The sequence below is a fragment of the Mus caroli genome, unplaced genomic scaffold, assembly GCF_978045245.1.
Source record: "Mus caroli unplaced genomic scaffold, Mus_caroli_1 scaffold_20, whole genome shotgun sequence".
Lineage (NCBI taxonomy): Eukaryota > Metazoa > Chordata > Mammalia > Rodentia > Muridae > Mus > Mus caroli.
Window position 1 is genome coordinate 15,566,354 of NW_028227275.1, and position 13,899 is coordinate 15,580,252.

The 13,899-nt window shown below is 55.9% G+C and overlaps 2 protein-coding genes across 9 annotated transcripts; both read left to right on the forward strand.

Annotated features, from left to right (window-relative positions):
* Positions 1 to 290: 290 nt before the first annotated feature.
* On the forward strand, positions 291 to 2,134 carry Npm3 (nucleophosmin/nucleoplasmin 3). Its single transcript, XM_021152052.2, has 6 exons — positions 291 to 440; positions 718 to 803; positions 1,000 to 1,119; positions 1,231 to 1,324; positions 1,595 to 1,711; positions 1,824 to 2,134. The coding sequence occupies exons 1-5, from the start codon at positions 323 to 325 to the stop codon at positions 1,702 to 1,704; spliced, it is 528 nt and encodes a 175-aa protein (XP_021007711.1). The 5' UTR covers positions 291 to 322; the 3' UTR covers positions 1,705 to 1,711; positions 1,824 to 2,134.
* A 4,982-nt stretch (positions 2,135 to 7,116) lies between these two features.
* Fgf8 (fibroblast growth factor 8) lies at positions 7,117 to 12,819 on the forward strand. Of its 8 annotated transcripts, none has more exons than XM_085833888.1 (6): positions 7,117 to 7,148; positions 7,249 to 7,477; positions 7,818 to 7,904; positions 8,136 to 8,316; positions 11,567 to 11,673; positions 12,529 to 12,819. In XM_085833888.1, exons 1-6 carry the CDS (start codon positions 7,117 to 7,119, stop codon positions 12,817 to 12,819), a joined length of 927 nt encoding a protein of 308 aa, XP_085690014.1. The 8 variants fall into 8 exon arrangements, with proteins under 8 accessions (XP_085690014.1, XP_085690015.1, XP_021007577.1 ...); XM_085833889.1 differs by having other exon boundaries at positions 8,169 to 8,316; XM_021151918.3 differs by having other exon boundaries at positions 7,249 to 7,285.
* Positions 12,820 to 13,899: the final 1,080 nt, after the last annotated feature.

Consider the following 13,899-nt stretch of genomic DNA (forward strand, 5'->3'; position numbering starts at 1 on the left):
TAATTTGGCGGGGTGGGTAGGAATCCCAGGGGAAAAGTAAAAATGGCTGCTCCGTACCCCGAGTTTACTGAAAAAGGAGATACGAAAGGTTTACACTAACATGTGTATGTATATATCTTCGGGTTGCAAGAAGGGGCTTCAGTGATTGGACGCTATAAGCCCACGTGGAAATTTCTTCTGGGGCCTTGCTACCTGTCCTCGTGGAAGAGGCGACGGCGGCTCTTACCCCGCCTCGTGCGGCGAGCGCGGCTCCTTTAATGGGCGGGGCCGGAACTGGGCTGAGGCGCGGCGTGGGGGGCGGGGCTCTCACGGCCGTTTCAGCATGGCGGCCGGCGCGGCGGCTGCTTTGGCGTTCTTGAACCAAGAGAGCCGAGCTCGGGCTGGGGGCTTCGGGGGCCTGAGGGTCCCGGCCCCGGTCACAATGGACAGTTTCTTCTTCGGTATTGAACGCGGGAGTGGCAGAGTGGTACGGGGCGGGTGAGGCGTGGCCGAGGAAGGCGGCTGGGCGCCGTGGGTGTGGGCCGAAGGCTCCTCGCTCGCTCGCCCTAACCGGTTCTTCCCGAGTGGGATGCCCGTCCACGTGTTCTGGGCGAGCAAGCGATCGGTCTCCCCGCCGCGGCACATGGCCGGGTGGAGGGGACAGCGGAGTTTGTGGAGCGCCCTCGCGCGCTGTCCCCTCCACGCGTGTACCCAGGCGACACTCGCTGGCTCTTGCAGGTTGTGAGCTCTCCGGCCACACCCGCTCCTTCACTTTCAAGGTTGAGGAGGAGGATGACACGGAGCACGTGCTGGCGTTGAACATGGTAAGGGGCCGCAGAGGGAGTTGGAGATGCGGGAGGTGGAGGGGGCTAGCGGACACTCCGCCTGTCGCCCCTCTCCTCCACCCTCTGGTCCCCGCATCCGGTGCCACTGGGGCTAGGCCGATTTTAGGGTAAGACGCCATGGCTTTGGTGTCAGCCCTCCATCACTTGAGACGCTGAGGTTCTGCCTGCCTTGCAGCTGTGCCTTACCGAGGGGGCCAAGGACGAGTGTAATGTGGTGGAAGTTGTGGCCCGGGATCACGACAATCAGGAGATCGCAGTTCCTGTGGCCAACCTCAGGTTGTCTTGCCAACCCATGGTGAGTTGGAGCCGTTCATTCCTCTCGGAGTCTGGTGGGACTGAGAACTATAGTATTGTTCTCCCAAGTGGGTGGGCCAGCACGGCTCAGCCCGTCCTTCTCGTCTTCCAGCTCAGTGTGGATGATTTCCAGCTCCAGCCACCTGTCACCTTCCGCCTCAAGTCCGGTTCTGGCCCTGTTCGGATCACTGGCCGGCATCAGATCGGTGAGAACCGTGGGCCCTCTCCACTCGCGACTTAGCGCAGCCTCATCTCCCAGTGTGTGCCGCATCTCAGGCCGTGGTTCCAGTATTCTGTGCCTCCCACTGCCTCCTTCAGGCCTGGGAACTTGCTGTACCCTGTCTGCCCCCCGGAGTCCAGCTCCAGCGAGATGGGTGGGCTCTTTTCCATCTAGACTTGGGGACTCTGGGAGATGAGGTTCCCTGTCAGCCTAGCAGCTGAATGAGTGGCTCTGTCTAACCATGTGTATCCACCAGTTTGTATAAACAACGACCTTTCTGAAGAAGAAAGTGATGATGAGAGCGAAGAAGATGGAATTAAGCTGTGTGGCATCCTTCCTGCCAAGAAGCACAGGGGCAGGCCCTAGCCCCCTGGTGAGTGTGTGGGTGGAGGGTGGGCTGGGGAGGTGGGATTCCCGCAGGAGCTGGGAAGTTTAGGGGCAGCAGGTGAGGAGGAAGACTCTGACTTCATTCTTGCTTTTCTCAGATCAGGTAACTGCTTGCTACAGGTGCCATGCTCCGTATGTTCCTGGACAAGTTCAAGAATAGTTTTCTCGCTGAAGAGAATAGGGGGTGGGAGGGAGGGAGGGAGGGATGGGCTGTGGGTCCTGAGGCTTCCCTTTTCTATTGGGGTGGAATGACCTTTGAACACCTCTTCTGACCCACCTAACCCAGATTCAGTCCCCAGCACTGCAAAAAAAAAAAAAAAAAAAGAACATGAAGTTCAGAACACATTTTTAACACTTTGTACTTTTTTTGATAAGTATCTAAATAAAGTGGTGTACGGTTGTTTTGCAATCCTTGTGTGGCCTTTTCAATGCTGAGGTGACATTTCCCCAGGGACCACCAGGTGGCACTGTGGCTGCACAAAGGCTGACCTAGCTCTCGGGCCGGTGAGATGTGGGATCCGATTCCCCAAGGCTTTGGGCCAAAGCAGGCCTAAGTTCCTCAGCCTTGCTGCAGAGGGACCTCTCATTCCAGCCTGTTCCGTGTTCCTGCAGGTGGGGGAGGGCCGTCACAGGAGGTTATCGGCTTCCAAACAAGGGGTCTGGGCCTCTGTCAGCACTCAGGCTGATGGGCAGGGGACAGATAAGTGGGTTTAAGAAACCTGAGGAATGCATCTCGAGCCCCATGAGGGGCTCGGCCCAGGGAGAGGGCCTGGGAGGGGTGGGGACCAGTCTCTGCTCCTTTGGTCTTTTGACGTAGGTTCAGTAGAGCAGGGCCCTTAGAAACCTGATTCCCAGGGCCAGATGGAGGGAACTGGCCAGATTGGGTGACAGGGAAACCAGAATCCGGGTGGCCTGGCATATGGGGGCAGAAAGAGCCCCTGGGACTGAACCTCGGCTGAGGGGTTACCCCCCCCCCTCCGCCCCCAGCACTCTGCCATACTGTCTTATCCCTAGACCGAGGTGGTTCTTGGGCCTGGCTACTGTTATGCCGGGAAGAGAAGAAGGGGTTGCTTGTGTGAGGACTGTGCACCCCGGGGTCAGCAGTTCAGCAGTGTTGATGGGTGGGGATGGGTGGGGATCAGTGTCCTACAAACAAACAAAAGGTTACTTCCCCAGACAAGCTGAAGATGGACAGAGACCAGGGCCTGAGATTCACACCAGCTGACCAACAAGTAGGGGGCTGGTTTGAGTTCAGGCCGTTAACTTCAAGAGTGTCCCCTACAGTAGAGAAAGCGGTACCTAACCCAGGTGTGGTAGCACAGGAGACAAGAAAATAAGGAGCTGGTGTCCCGCTTGGGCTTCATGGGGTAGGGGCTCCTCCTGACTGTACAAGTGTACCCCCATCTATGCGAGGAATTAAGGGTAAGTTTTCAGACTCCCTTTTACTCAAGTGAAAGATGCCTGTCTGTGTTTCAGGGGTCAGGGTCGCGGGTGCCTTTTCTAGAGTCCGGGACCTTATCTCCAGGTGTTTCCACCACGGCCCTGGCTAGGAGCCATTAGCAGAGGATCGAATGGGAGGGGAAGGTGGAACTGGCGCCCTCTGGTGGGCGTGTTTAAAACTGCTCGTGGTCGTACCGCTCTATGTGGGCTCATTAATAGCTAAATTTAAGGCAGGATAGGAGGGAATAAGTCACTTAAGTTTTGAGTGCGTATGTGTTTTCATTCACACGAAGCGCCCATGCTAGAGGAGAGGAGTTAGTTGGGGGCATTCACTTTTCCTGCCTCCTTTCGGCTCCTGCCGCCAACTCTTTCTTACGTGCGTGCGTGCGTTAAGTGCGGCCATCTCCGGAAACCTTCCAAACTCACTCGCCTAGCCCACGCTCATACTCCCCCACCATCAGTGTACCCCCTGTGACTCCACTGATCGCCCATTGTATTTCTAGCCTGTTTTCCTGGCGGGGTGGACGTCGAGCACAGCCCTGCCCGCAGTGGGAGCCCAATCCACATTTGCCTTCTAGTTCAGGAGTTTTCCCAGCCTCTTGCGGCGCCGTGCAGACAGACCTGGGAATTGTTTTTTCCTTCTTTCCAGATCACACCTTTTCGGGATAGCCCTTTTCTGCACTCTCGGCACACAACAGGAGTGCTACCAATTATCTGGCCTCAGAGAACTTGCGAGGTGTAGGCATAGGATGGTGTCTGGACAATGCTGAAAGAAGGGCAATCCGATACGGGGTAGGGGGACAGACAGGAAGGACGGCAGCTTTCTGACTTGGTTCGAAGCGGCTAACGCAGTTGCAGAGATTTGCATTTGAACCATCCTGACAGAGTCTGTGTCACTTTGAACGCTGGGCACTGGAGGCGCGCAAGGCTGTGACCTGCAGGCATGGTGGCCTGGGTGTGGATCTGAGGGGCGAGTTTGGGTCCTGGCGACCGCATGTTTGCAGAGAGGGCCGTTTGTGTTGGCAAAGTGTGTGTGTTTGTGTTTGCAGGAGGGAGTGTGTGCATGTGTGTGTTTGTGTTTGCGGAGTGTGGGGGCGGCAGGGAAAGGTGGCCAGGCTGTCACTCAGAGATCAGGATGACAGGCGCTCCCTCATCTAGGCGCGGGAGCTCTGATTGCAGATTCGAGGAAACAAAATAGCAATTGTAATTACGGGGCTTTGATAAGATAAAGGAAGGAGGGAGCTGGCCGGGAGGCAGGCTAGCCAGGGAGGGAGGGAGAGCGGCCTGCGGGAGCCTGATGGCACATTTGCATCTGTCAGTCACCGCCTGCTCTGGGTGCCCACTGTGGGGGAGGCACATCTATCCTCGCCCCCCTCCCAAAGACAGGAAATTTTGGGGAGACCAGAAGGATCCTGAAGAGCTAGGTGAAGCTCTACTGAATCCATGGGAGTTTTCACATGTAAAAGAATTCAGTCTCTCAGAAGTAGGAAGCAGAGTTCAAATGGAGTAAAACCCAGACCTGGGACCTTTGTGGTGGTGGTGGTGGTGGGGGGGGGGGGGCGCTGGTGTCCACTGAGGGTGAGGGAGTTGATTCACAGATGGTGAATCAATAAGGTTCAGCTCTGGAGGATCCCTAACCCTGTTACAACTCAGGTGCTCTGCCCCCCCCCCCCACACACACACCCACACACCTGGGAGGAACTAAACCCCAGGATCTACTGACAGATCGCTTCCTGATCCCTACCTGTGTCTTGTGACTCAAACTTATTTCCGTGTCCACAGTGAAGAGAGGGCCCTTCCTTTTCCAGGGGAGCCCATCCTTCGCTTTCCATCTGTTTAGGCATTTACTCGTTGATACACTCAAGAATAAACACTCCTGAATATCTCCTATGCTCCACATATGAAGTAAACATGTGAAAACAGAGAAAGCAAGGGCTTGGCCCTTGGACACTGGAGTCCCCCTACCCCATTTCTCCCTTCATGGGCCCACTCTCCAGTGGGACTGAAAAGAGCTATTGCCTGCCAAATCATTGACAGATAAAAGCTACCATCGGTTGGCAGGTGAAGCCAAATCTCCTTGAGAAGTCACCAAAGGTGGAAGATAGTCTAATGGCTCAGTCAGGTGTCCCCCACCCATCCATCCATCCATCCATCCATCCATCCATCCATCCATTCATCCATCCAACACTACCTGCAGAGCTATGATGCCCAGCTCTGCCCTGAGCTTCAATCCTTGGGCCTGTAAGACATTCCTCCCTCACCTCCAGGTCTGGGTGGATCAAAACAGCCGGGAACAGAATTTGTGAGGAGAGTCACCTATGGGCTTGGGAAGTCTACTCTGAGGAGGGCTGAGACTGTCTCCTTGGAACCAGTTCTTCTCTATATTGCTCAGCACTTGAAGGGCTGAGATGGACTCCCCTGACCTTGTATATATTACTCCGTGTTTGCATTTGCAAGATGGGACGCAGAAAAGGGGGCAACAGGCCGAACCGGATGTGGACTGACAAGGGCCTGCTTGCCTCTCTTTAGCCTACAAAGACTTTCTGGGGCCACCTCAAACCCCTAGTTCTACCCCGGAGGCACAGAGGATCAGTAGAGAGGAGACTGTGGATGAAGGCAGCACTGGGTGGTACATCCACGGAGCCACCTGGTCTTCAAAAATACCTGGCCTGGGAAATCTCTGCCTACCCAGGTTGTGCCTACGGTAACAAAATAGTGGCTCAGGGTCCCCAGAAGCCCTATGGAGAAAGCAATAGGGCGATGGGCTTGGAAAGGCTTACAAAAGTCTCTGCCTTCTCAGCAGCACCTCCCTCTTCCAAGTGACACAAGACACCAGGTACCTGCTCAAGGAAAACCTGGAACTCAGAAGGGGAAAGGCTAGGCAGCTTGGGTCTGTGTCCTGAATGTTGCTGAACGTAGTTATTTTTGCCCCTGCTAATTGCTCAGAAGCAGTGACTGTGGGTCCTTCAGAGACCCCTGAGCTCTTACCACATAGACGCCTCAAGGTTCCTCTTAAGTTTTATAGACTAGTGCAGTTGGATGGGGACCGACAGGAGCAAGGCTGAAGGTGATAATGGGGTGGCAAGGGGTATTTCTCCCTCCCAGAGCCTCTTTGGAGACTGTGAGACAGGAAACCAGCGGGGTTGGGTTTTTAGAAAGGTGAAGGCACTGGGTTCCAGCGGCGCCCAAGGGGACGCTCAGCACCGGGGCCCAGTTCACTCTGTTAGCTGCCGGCTCCCAAGAGGGGCGCGTGCGACCGCAGCACACATTGGGCGACCCAGAGACCTTCGAGGAGGCCAGAGATAAGCAGACCCGACCCTAAGCAGATCAACAGTCCTGCAGGACTCAAGCGTACGGGACCCCACCAAACATGTCCCAGACGCCCCCCAATCCCTGGACGATCCCGCCCCCGGAACGCTGGAAGAGACAGGCAAGGGTAGTGGGAGGCGCCCACACCAGCCGCCCCCGCCTCTCCCGCGGGTCCCTAGACCCCTCCCCTGGGCCAGACCCCCCAATCCCTGCTCTGCCCGCCGCCCCGCCCCCGGCCGCCCCGCCCCCGCCCCGGGCGGCGACCCGGCCCCAGCGCCCAGCCGGGGGTGCGGGCTCCGGCCGCCCGCCCCGCGCTCCCCCCTCGCGGCCGGTGCGGCGCCCCCCGCCCCTGCCCTCCCCCTCCCTTCCCACCTCCCCACCCACCCCACAGGCCCGTTACCCTCCCGCCTGCTCCGGCTCCTGAGCAGCCAGCGGCCACCGGCTCCGGCAGCGGCGCAGAGGGGTTCGGCGCGCGCGGCGAGCACGACATTCCACGGGACCCGCCGAGCCGCGTCGGGATAGCCGCTGGCCTCCCGCACCCCGACCTTCCTCGGCCTCCGCACCTTCGGCTTGTCCCCCCGCGGCCTCCAGTGGGACAGCGTGACCCCGCTCGGGCTCTCGGTGCTCCCGGGGCCGCGCGCCATGGGCAGCCCCCGCTCCGCGCTGAGCTGCCTGTGAGTACCGCGGTCGCCCCCGCGTCCCCGTCGGCCAGCGCCCGCCGAGTCCTCTCCGCTCACCCCGCGCCTCTTTCCTGCCCGCTTTTGTCTCCCACAGGCTGTTGCACTTGCTGGTTCTCTGCCTCCAAGCCCAGGTAAGGAGCGCTGCGCAGAAGCGGGGGCCGGGCGCGGGGGACCCAGCTGACACTCTCGGGCAGGGACACGAGGACCGACCCTTCGGCCAGCGCAGCAGGGCTGGAAAGAACTTTACAAATCCAGCCCCAAACTACCCCGAGGAGGGATCTAAGGAACAGAGAGACAGTGTCCTGCCTAAAGTCACACAGCGAGTGAGTGGAGAGACTAGAACCCAAGGGTCTTGAGCCCAGCGACTCTCAAAGGCGCGCTGGCCAGTTCGGGTGGATGGGAAGGCTACCTGTAGCCACACCTTGCCTCCTAGGAAGGCGGGAGCCGGAGTCAGCGGGTGCCCCTTGTCAAGGGTAGTTGGGATGTAGTTGCAGCGAATATCCTCGCCGCTGCTCTCTGGGGAGACCTGTGGCCGGTTTGGGCCAACGATCGTGTTAACCTAGGCCCTTTGCATTCTCAACATTTGCTCCGTAAATTTGTCTTTATAAATGTCACGGGTCGGGTAGCGTTGCCTCGCTACTTAAAAGCACCCTGCTCCTCTAGGAAGGCCCGGGCGGGGGGCCTGCGCTGGGCAGGGAGCCCACTTCCCTGCTCCGAGCTGGCCGGGAGCCCCAGGGTGTTTCCCAACAGGTGGGTCCAGACTCCCTCATTCCTGGGTTCATCCATCCATCCTGGGCTGGGTCTGCGCGACTTCCCCGAGGGGGTTGGTGGCCTGAGCCGGCATGTTGTGGGGATGCCCCCAGTCCCCGCTGGCTGCCTGGCGCGGCGGGAGGGGGGTACAAGGGCAATGGGGACCAACTCGGGGCCCCTGGGCGGAGTAGCGTTATAATGGCGTGCTGTGTATTTTTCAATTTCCTAAAGGTAACTGTTCAGTCCTCACCTAATTTTACACAGCATGTGAGGGAGCAGAGCCTGGTGACGGATCAGCTCAGCCGCCGCCTCATCCGGACCTACCAGCTCTACAGCCGCACCAGCGGGAAGCACGTGCAGGTCCTGGCCAACAAGCGCATCAACGCCATGGCAGAAGACGGAGACCCCTTCGGTAAGGTGCATTCCGGGACCCTGGAGAGGAGAGGTAGCTTGGACCTCGCCGCTCCTTGCCAGCCCCAGCTACATCAGCCAGAAAGGCCTGCGGGCTCTCCACCTGAGAAGGGAAGGAGTTAAGACGAAAAGGTGCCTTGGGGTCAGCTGGAGAGAATAGTGGGGAAGGTACCCTGGGGAGGACAAGGCTAACAGGTGCCCTCTCTTCCCTGCTCCGCAAATGAATGAATCCAGGAGTCTCCCTTACAATCTTCACACACCTCTACCCGGCTGCAGGTGGAGGCAGAGGGTTCAGAGGAGAGGCCCAAATTTAAGGGGAGTTCTTGAAAGAGGATATGTCGCCAGGACCCACAAAAGGAAAGTGGGAAAAAGAAAGTAGAGAAATTCCCCCAGTTCGCCCAGTTTGCCCAGTTTGATAAAGGGAGATAACTGCTAACTGATCAGAAGGGTCAATTGCACAGGGAGGCTCGGCCTGCAAGTTAGACTCCGGGCTCCACTGTGGATACCCCAGGGGGCTGAGTCGGCTGGCGGCTCCCCGTAGGGCTGCTGAGTACAGGGAGCTACTGGGGCAGGGGCTGAGAACTGATTGATTTCTACAACATTCAATATTCTTGTCTTGAAATGGGACCAATTTCCAGACTCCTTGGATGTACCACAAGGAAGCCAAAACCCTCAGGGTGGCTGGTGTTGTTTTTAGAGAGTGGAATATTGTAAGTTTAAAAACCTTTAAATAATGACCAACTTAAGCGAGCATGAAAGGAGAAAGGAAAACTCTATTAAAATGTAATAAAAAGGTGAGGCATTTTAAGAGCTAAGAAGAAAAATGGAGAATGATATAAAACAGAAAAGGAACCAGGCTTTTTCTTTTTCAGATGTAGAGTTTGAAAGGAGTTGCAAGTCTGTAAATGTTAAAAGAGAGAGAGAGAGAGAGAGAGGCTCAGGATTGTTCTCTGCGAATCTCTGGAGAGACCCCCGCGTCTGGCAGAGCGATTAAAACTCTTCTTTCACCTTTTTTTAACATTTCCTGAATACTTTCTCCTCTTCTCGAGCCAGTTTTGGGGGATCGAGTATGTCTCGCTGCATTTTTTTTCAGCATCGACGTAGCTGAATTCCCTTCAAAGCTAGAGGAGGAGACATAATTTTCCTGGGATAAATCTGTCACTGGGGTGGAAGAATAGGTTCGAAAATGTTAAGCTTTCCAAAAGCCTGCTTGGGAAAGTCTCTGTAAACTACACGGCCAGGCTCCCCTGATTGATCAGAGGAGACCAGAGTGGGGGGGGACTCTTTGGGTGGGGGTGGGGGCAGCCTGCCTGGTGGCCGAGCTCCCCCCGCTGGGCTGGCAGAGCTGGCCTTCAGGCCCTTTGTCCCTCCAAATTGGCTGCTTGCTGCCCTTCTGGGCTTCCCAACAAGAAAAAGGAAAGAATGCCGGGCTCCTCCAGAGTTTACTCTACTGGAGCAAATGGCCTAGCATCCTTGGGTTTTGGGGTGGGAAGGAGAAACTAGGCTGGCAGTGATGATCCTCAGGCATCAGCAGGGTCAGATGCCCACTTATTTTCTTCAGACCCAGACGAGGCTCTCAGGATTCCTTGGTCTCTGCCTGTATGGCAGAAATTTGAGTCTGAGGCTCCAAAAGCCCATAAAAGAGGCATTAAGGCATATGGACTGAAGAGAGCAGAGGAGAGGTCCCACCCAATTGCTGTGTTAGGACCCAAAAAATGGGCAGAGGTACCCATTCTGCAATATGACACTTGGCTGCAATCCCCAGAGCAGCCATTGCTTCTTGCTCTACAAAGCAGGCAAGAGAGGAGTGAACAGTTTACCCGGACAGGTGATCAGGAGGAGAGGTGTACAGTTGTACCTCCCAGCTGACTTGGGTACAGACTGAGGACTTCAGCTTCTGGGGTCTCACTTTTGTGTCTCAGTGAAATAGGCGGTCAGAGGCGAGGCAGTGAGGACTTCACTGATGGCCCTGGTGCCCCCTTTACCCCTGGTATTGGTTATCTATAGAGAGAGCCACATGTCAAGATAGAATTGCTTTCTCAAGGAGGAAAGGGTCTGGGCTTTGTAGTGGGGCAGGCAGGAGATTCGGTCTCTTCTGCCCTGACATCTAATTCAGCTATCTCTCTCTTCTGAGGAACAGCCTCTAAGAGAGCAATTATATAAAGAGGTGGTCAGGACCTGCTTCTGGGGCAAGTTGGCTGTCCTATGCAAACAGGAAGTAGAGGAGGGCACAGCCCAAGCTTATACCACCTCTGAAAGCTCTGGCCAGTGCCTGAGAAACCCTGCTATAAGGGAGGCGAAGGATAGAAGACGATGAGTTGTTGGAGGCTGCGTGTTGGAGCTGGACTCTCAAGATTGTGAGGCAGGGAGAGGGACCAGACAGAGTCTGGTTCCAGAAAAGGCTGTGTGCTAAAGTCAGCGTGTAGGGAGAAACACCCTCTTCCTCCTCTTCTCTGATTCTCTTATTTTAAATTCTATATGTGGTGTGTGTGTGCGTGTGCGTGCGTGCATGTGTGCTCATGCAGGTGCCCACAGAGGGTATTTGATCCCCTAGAAATGGAGTTTCAGGCAGTTGTGAACCACCCTATGCAGGTCCTGAAAACTGAACGCTGGTCCTCTCTACAGGAGCAGTATGCTGAGCCATTTCTCCAACCCTGCTCTGTCACTTCTTGCAGAGCAGGGCTGCCTAAGGGGAGAAGGCTGGCCCGGGCTGGTAATTAGAACTGCCTGGGAAGGGACAGAGCAGGATATTTTTTACCTTTAGCTTCATGATAGGAGGTCACCACTGTTCCCGGATGTCCTTAATGGTCTGTGGGGTAGGAGCTCACGATATTCTAAGTTGGAAAGCTATTCAGAGATCTCTCTCCAATAGCTATGAAATCTACACAGCTTAATTTTTACTTGGCACTTCGACCTTAAAAAAAAAACCAAAAGTTTCTGGCATGAAAAGGGGTCTAAGGGAACGGAGATTTGATGCAGCCAAACATTTCTCTGAAACTTATCCTGGAAACTGTCATTTGTCTCAGACTCTTTGTAAGCCCAGAGGTGGAGTCTCAGGTCCTGAAAAGAGACTATCTTATGGCTATCCAACACATTGCAAATGAGCTGGGCTGGACCCTGGGCTTTCTGTTCCTTCCCCCTGGAGCAACTGTACCAGGGATAGGACACATCCTTGGATCCCACTGAGGTAAAGCTGTAGAACATAGAGGCCATAGACGTACTGACTGTCCATCCCATAACTTCCCTGACAGCGAAGCTCATTGTGGAGACCGATACTTTTGGAAGCAGAGTCCGAGTTCGCGGGGCAGAGACAGGTCTCTACATCTGCATGAACAAGAAGGGGAAGCTAATTGCCAAGGTGAGCTCCAGGAGGGAAGTGGGCCTTGAGAGGTGGGTGGACTGCCTGAGCCTCTCTTGTACACTTTAATCCCAAGAAGGTCGGTGGAGAGGCACGGTACCTTGGTTACCGCAGGGCTTGCCCAATGATTAGACGAAGGAGTAAGAGAGAAAGAAACAACCAGAGAGAGTAAAACCTATGAAGATGAAGGCTAGGGAAGGGGTTGGGGGTGGTGATGGCAAATTCCATATATCTTTTTAACAAATCGCCAAATTGCTTTGCTATTATGTCCAATTACATGGTACCAGCATTTGGAATGTTCAGTAAGCCGCAGGCCCAGCCCCTCGGCCTAGCTCTGAAATGGCCCCATTAGTCACGGCTCCTCTCGAGTCTCGAGCTCCTCACTTCCTAGGCTTCTGGGCTTGGGCCTCAGAGTGCCTTCTAGGCTTCCCCTCCCCCGCATAGGGTGTCTGTCTTGGGGGCTGATCCTAAGTCCAGAGATGCTGGAGGGTTTTTTTTTTGGGGGGGGGGCAGGTGGAGAAACTCCCGGAGCCCAGGCCAGATTGGTGGGCAGTAGGCCAGAACAGGCAGGCTTTGGGCCCCTCTGCCTCGGGCCCAGCCCCTCCGTGGAGAGCCATGTGTCACTGCTGCCCAGGAGGACAGGAAGTTGCCGGGTGGGCTGTGGGTTTGTGAGGGATTAGAGAGCGGGTGCCCGGGTAGGGGGTGGGGCCGGGCTCAGGCTCCCCTCGCCATCTGCTGGGGTGCCCACCTGCTGTCTGGGGCCGCTGGCCCTCTGCCTCACAAGGAGGGAGGCTCCATAACACCTCGTCTGCCCCCCTCACCTCTCCACACCCCCCCCCCCCCAACTACCTGCAGAGCAACGGCAAAGGCAAGGACTGCGTGTTCACAGAGATCGTGCTGGAGAACAACTACACGGCGCTGCAGAACGCCAAGTACGAGGGCTGGTACATGGCCTTTACCCGCAAGGGCCGGCCCCGCAAGGGCTCCAAGACGCGCCAGCATCAGCGCGAGGTGCACTTCATGAAGCGCCTGCCGCGGGGCCACCACACCACCGAGCAGAGCCTGCGCTTCGAGTTCCTTAACTACCCGCCCTTCACGCGCAGCCTGCGCGGCAGCCAGAGGACTTGGGCCCCGGAGCCCCGATAGGCGCTCGCCCAGCTCCTCCCCGCCCGGCCGGCCGCGGAATCCAGCGGGAGCTCGGCGGCACAGCGAAGGGGAGGGGCTGGGGAGCTGCCTTCTAGTTGTGCATATTGTTTGCTGTTGGGTTTTTTGTTTTTGTTTTTTTTGTTTTTTAAACAAAAGAGAGGCTCTATTTTTGTATTCCACTGGCTGTGGTGTCTGTCTTCTTAGCTCTCGGGAAAAGCCCACTGGTGACCTAAGACTGGGTTCCTCTGGGGTTTCCTGGGGTGGAGGTCTGGCAAACTTCTCCTGAAATCCCAGGATTGGCAGGGCACCTGGCCAGGCCAACCAGGGCTACTCTGTACCCCAGGCAGGGGTAGAGAGAAAGAAAAAAAAAAAAAAGATTAGGCCTAGGTCAGTCCTTTAGGGGAATGGGTGTCAGTGAAGGTGGTTGTGTACCAGTTACTATTAAATGACTGAAACGCTTATTTAACTTGCATATTAGAAATGTGTGCTGGAGATTGAGTCCTGCCAGGAATAGCCCCTTCCCACGGTGCTGTCCCAACTGCAGGTCCAAGGCCACCCTCCATCTAAGGACCTGCTTGCCAGTTTTCCTCTTTATTCCAATGAAAGGGTTTTGTGGGGAAGATGGGTAGGCAGACAGAAAGATTCTGAGCTGGCCCTGGGTCTTAGATGGGGACCACCTTGTTCTGCTAACACTTCCCAAGCCCAGGGCCTGAATGAAGAACACACTGGAGCCCTCTGTGGGTGACAGGTTGGGATCTCTTGGCTCTGTAGCTCTAATCTGGATGGGTAACAGGACAGAGACCATAGGACTGATTAGAGTCTATAGAATCTGACTTCAAAAGCTGAAGAGCAATTGCCCAGTGTCCAAAGGTTTGGGGGTGGGTCTAGGCTGGTTGACACGGGGCTGAATCAACTTTGCCATGGCTATGAACAGAAAGTGCCAGGCTCATGTGCTCCTGAAAAACTGAAGGCACTGTTGTCCTTGAAGAGGCCAACCTGGAGGACCTGGGCCTTCAGGAGAAAGAGCTAGGCCTATATAGGCAAGAGTGGAAGAGAGGCTTATGGGATGAATACCACGCC

Bases quoted from the DNA above. Each gene is read 5' to 3' on its own strand.
- Fgf8 (XM_085833888.1), top strand. From the start codon at position 7,117: ATGGGCAGCCCCCGCTCCGCGCTGAGCTGCCT. The intron at 7,478-7,817 runs GTGAGTGGAGAG...CTGCTCCTCTAG, and splicing joins TGCCTAAAGTCACACAGCGA to GAAGGCCCGGGCGGGGGGCC. The intron at 7,905-8,135 runs GTGGGTCCAGAC...AATTTCCTAAAG, and splicing joins CCCAGGGTGTTTCCCAACAG to GTAACTGTTCAGTCCTCACC.
- Npm3 (XM_021152052.2), top strand. From the start codon at position 323: ATGGCGGCCGGCGCGGCGGCTGCTTTGGCGTTCTTGAACCAAGAGAGC. The intron at 804-999 runs GTAAGGGGCCGC...CCTGCCTTGCAG, and splicing joins ACGTGCTGGCGTTGAACATG to CTGTGCCTTACCGAGGGGGC. The intron at 1,325-1,594 runs GTGAGAACCGTG...TGTATCCACCAG, and splicing joins CACTGGCCGGCATCAGATCG to TTTGTATAAACAACGACCTT.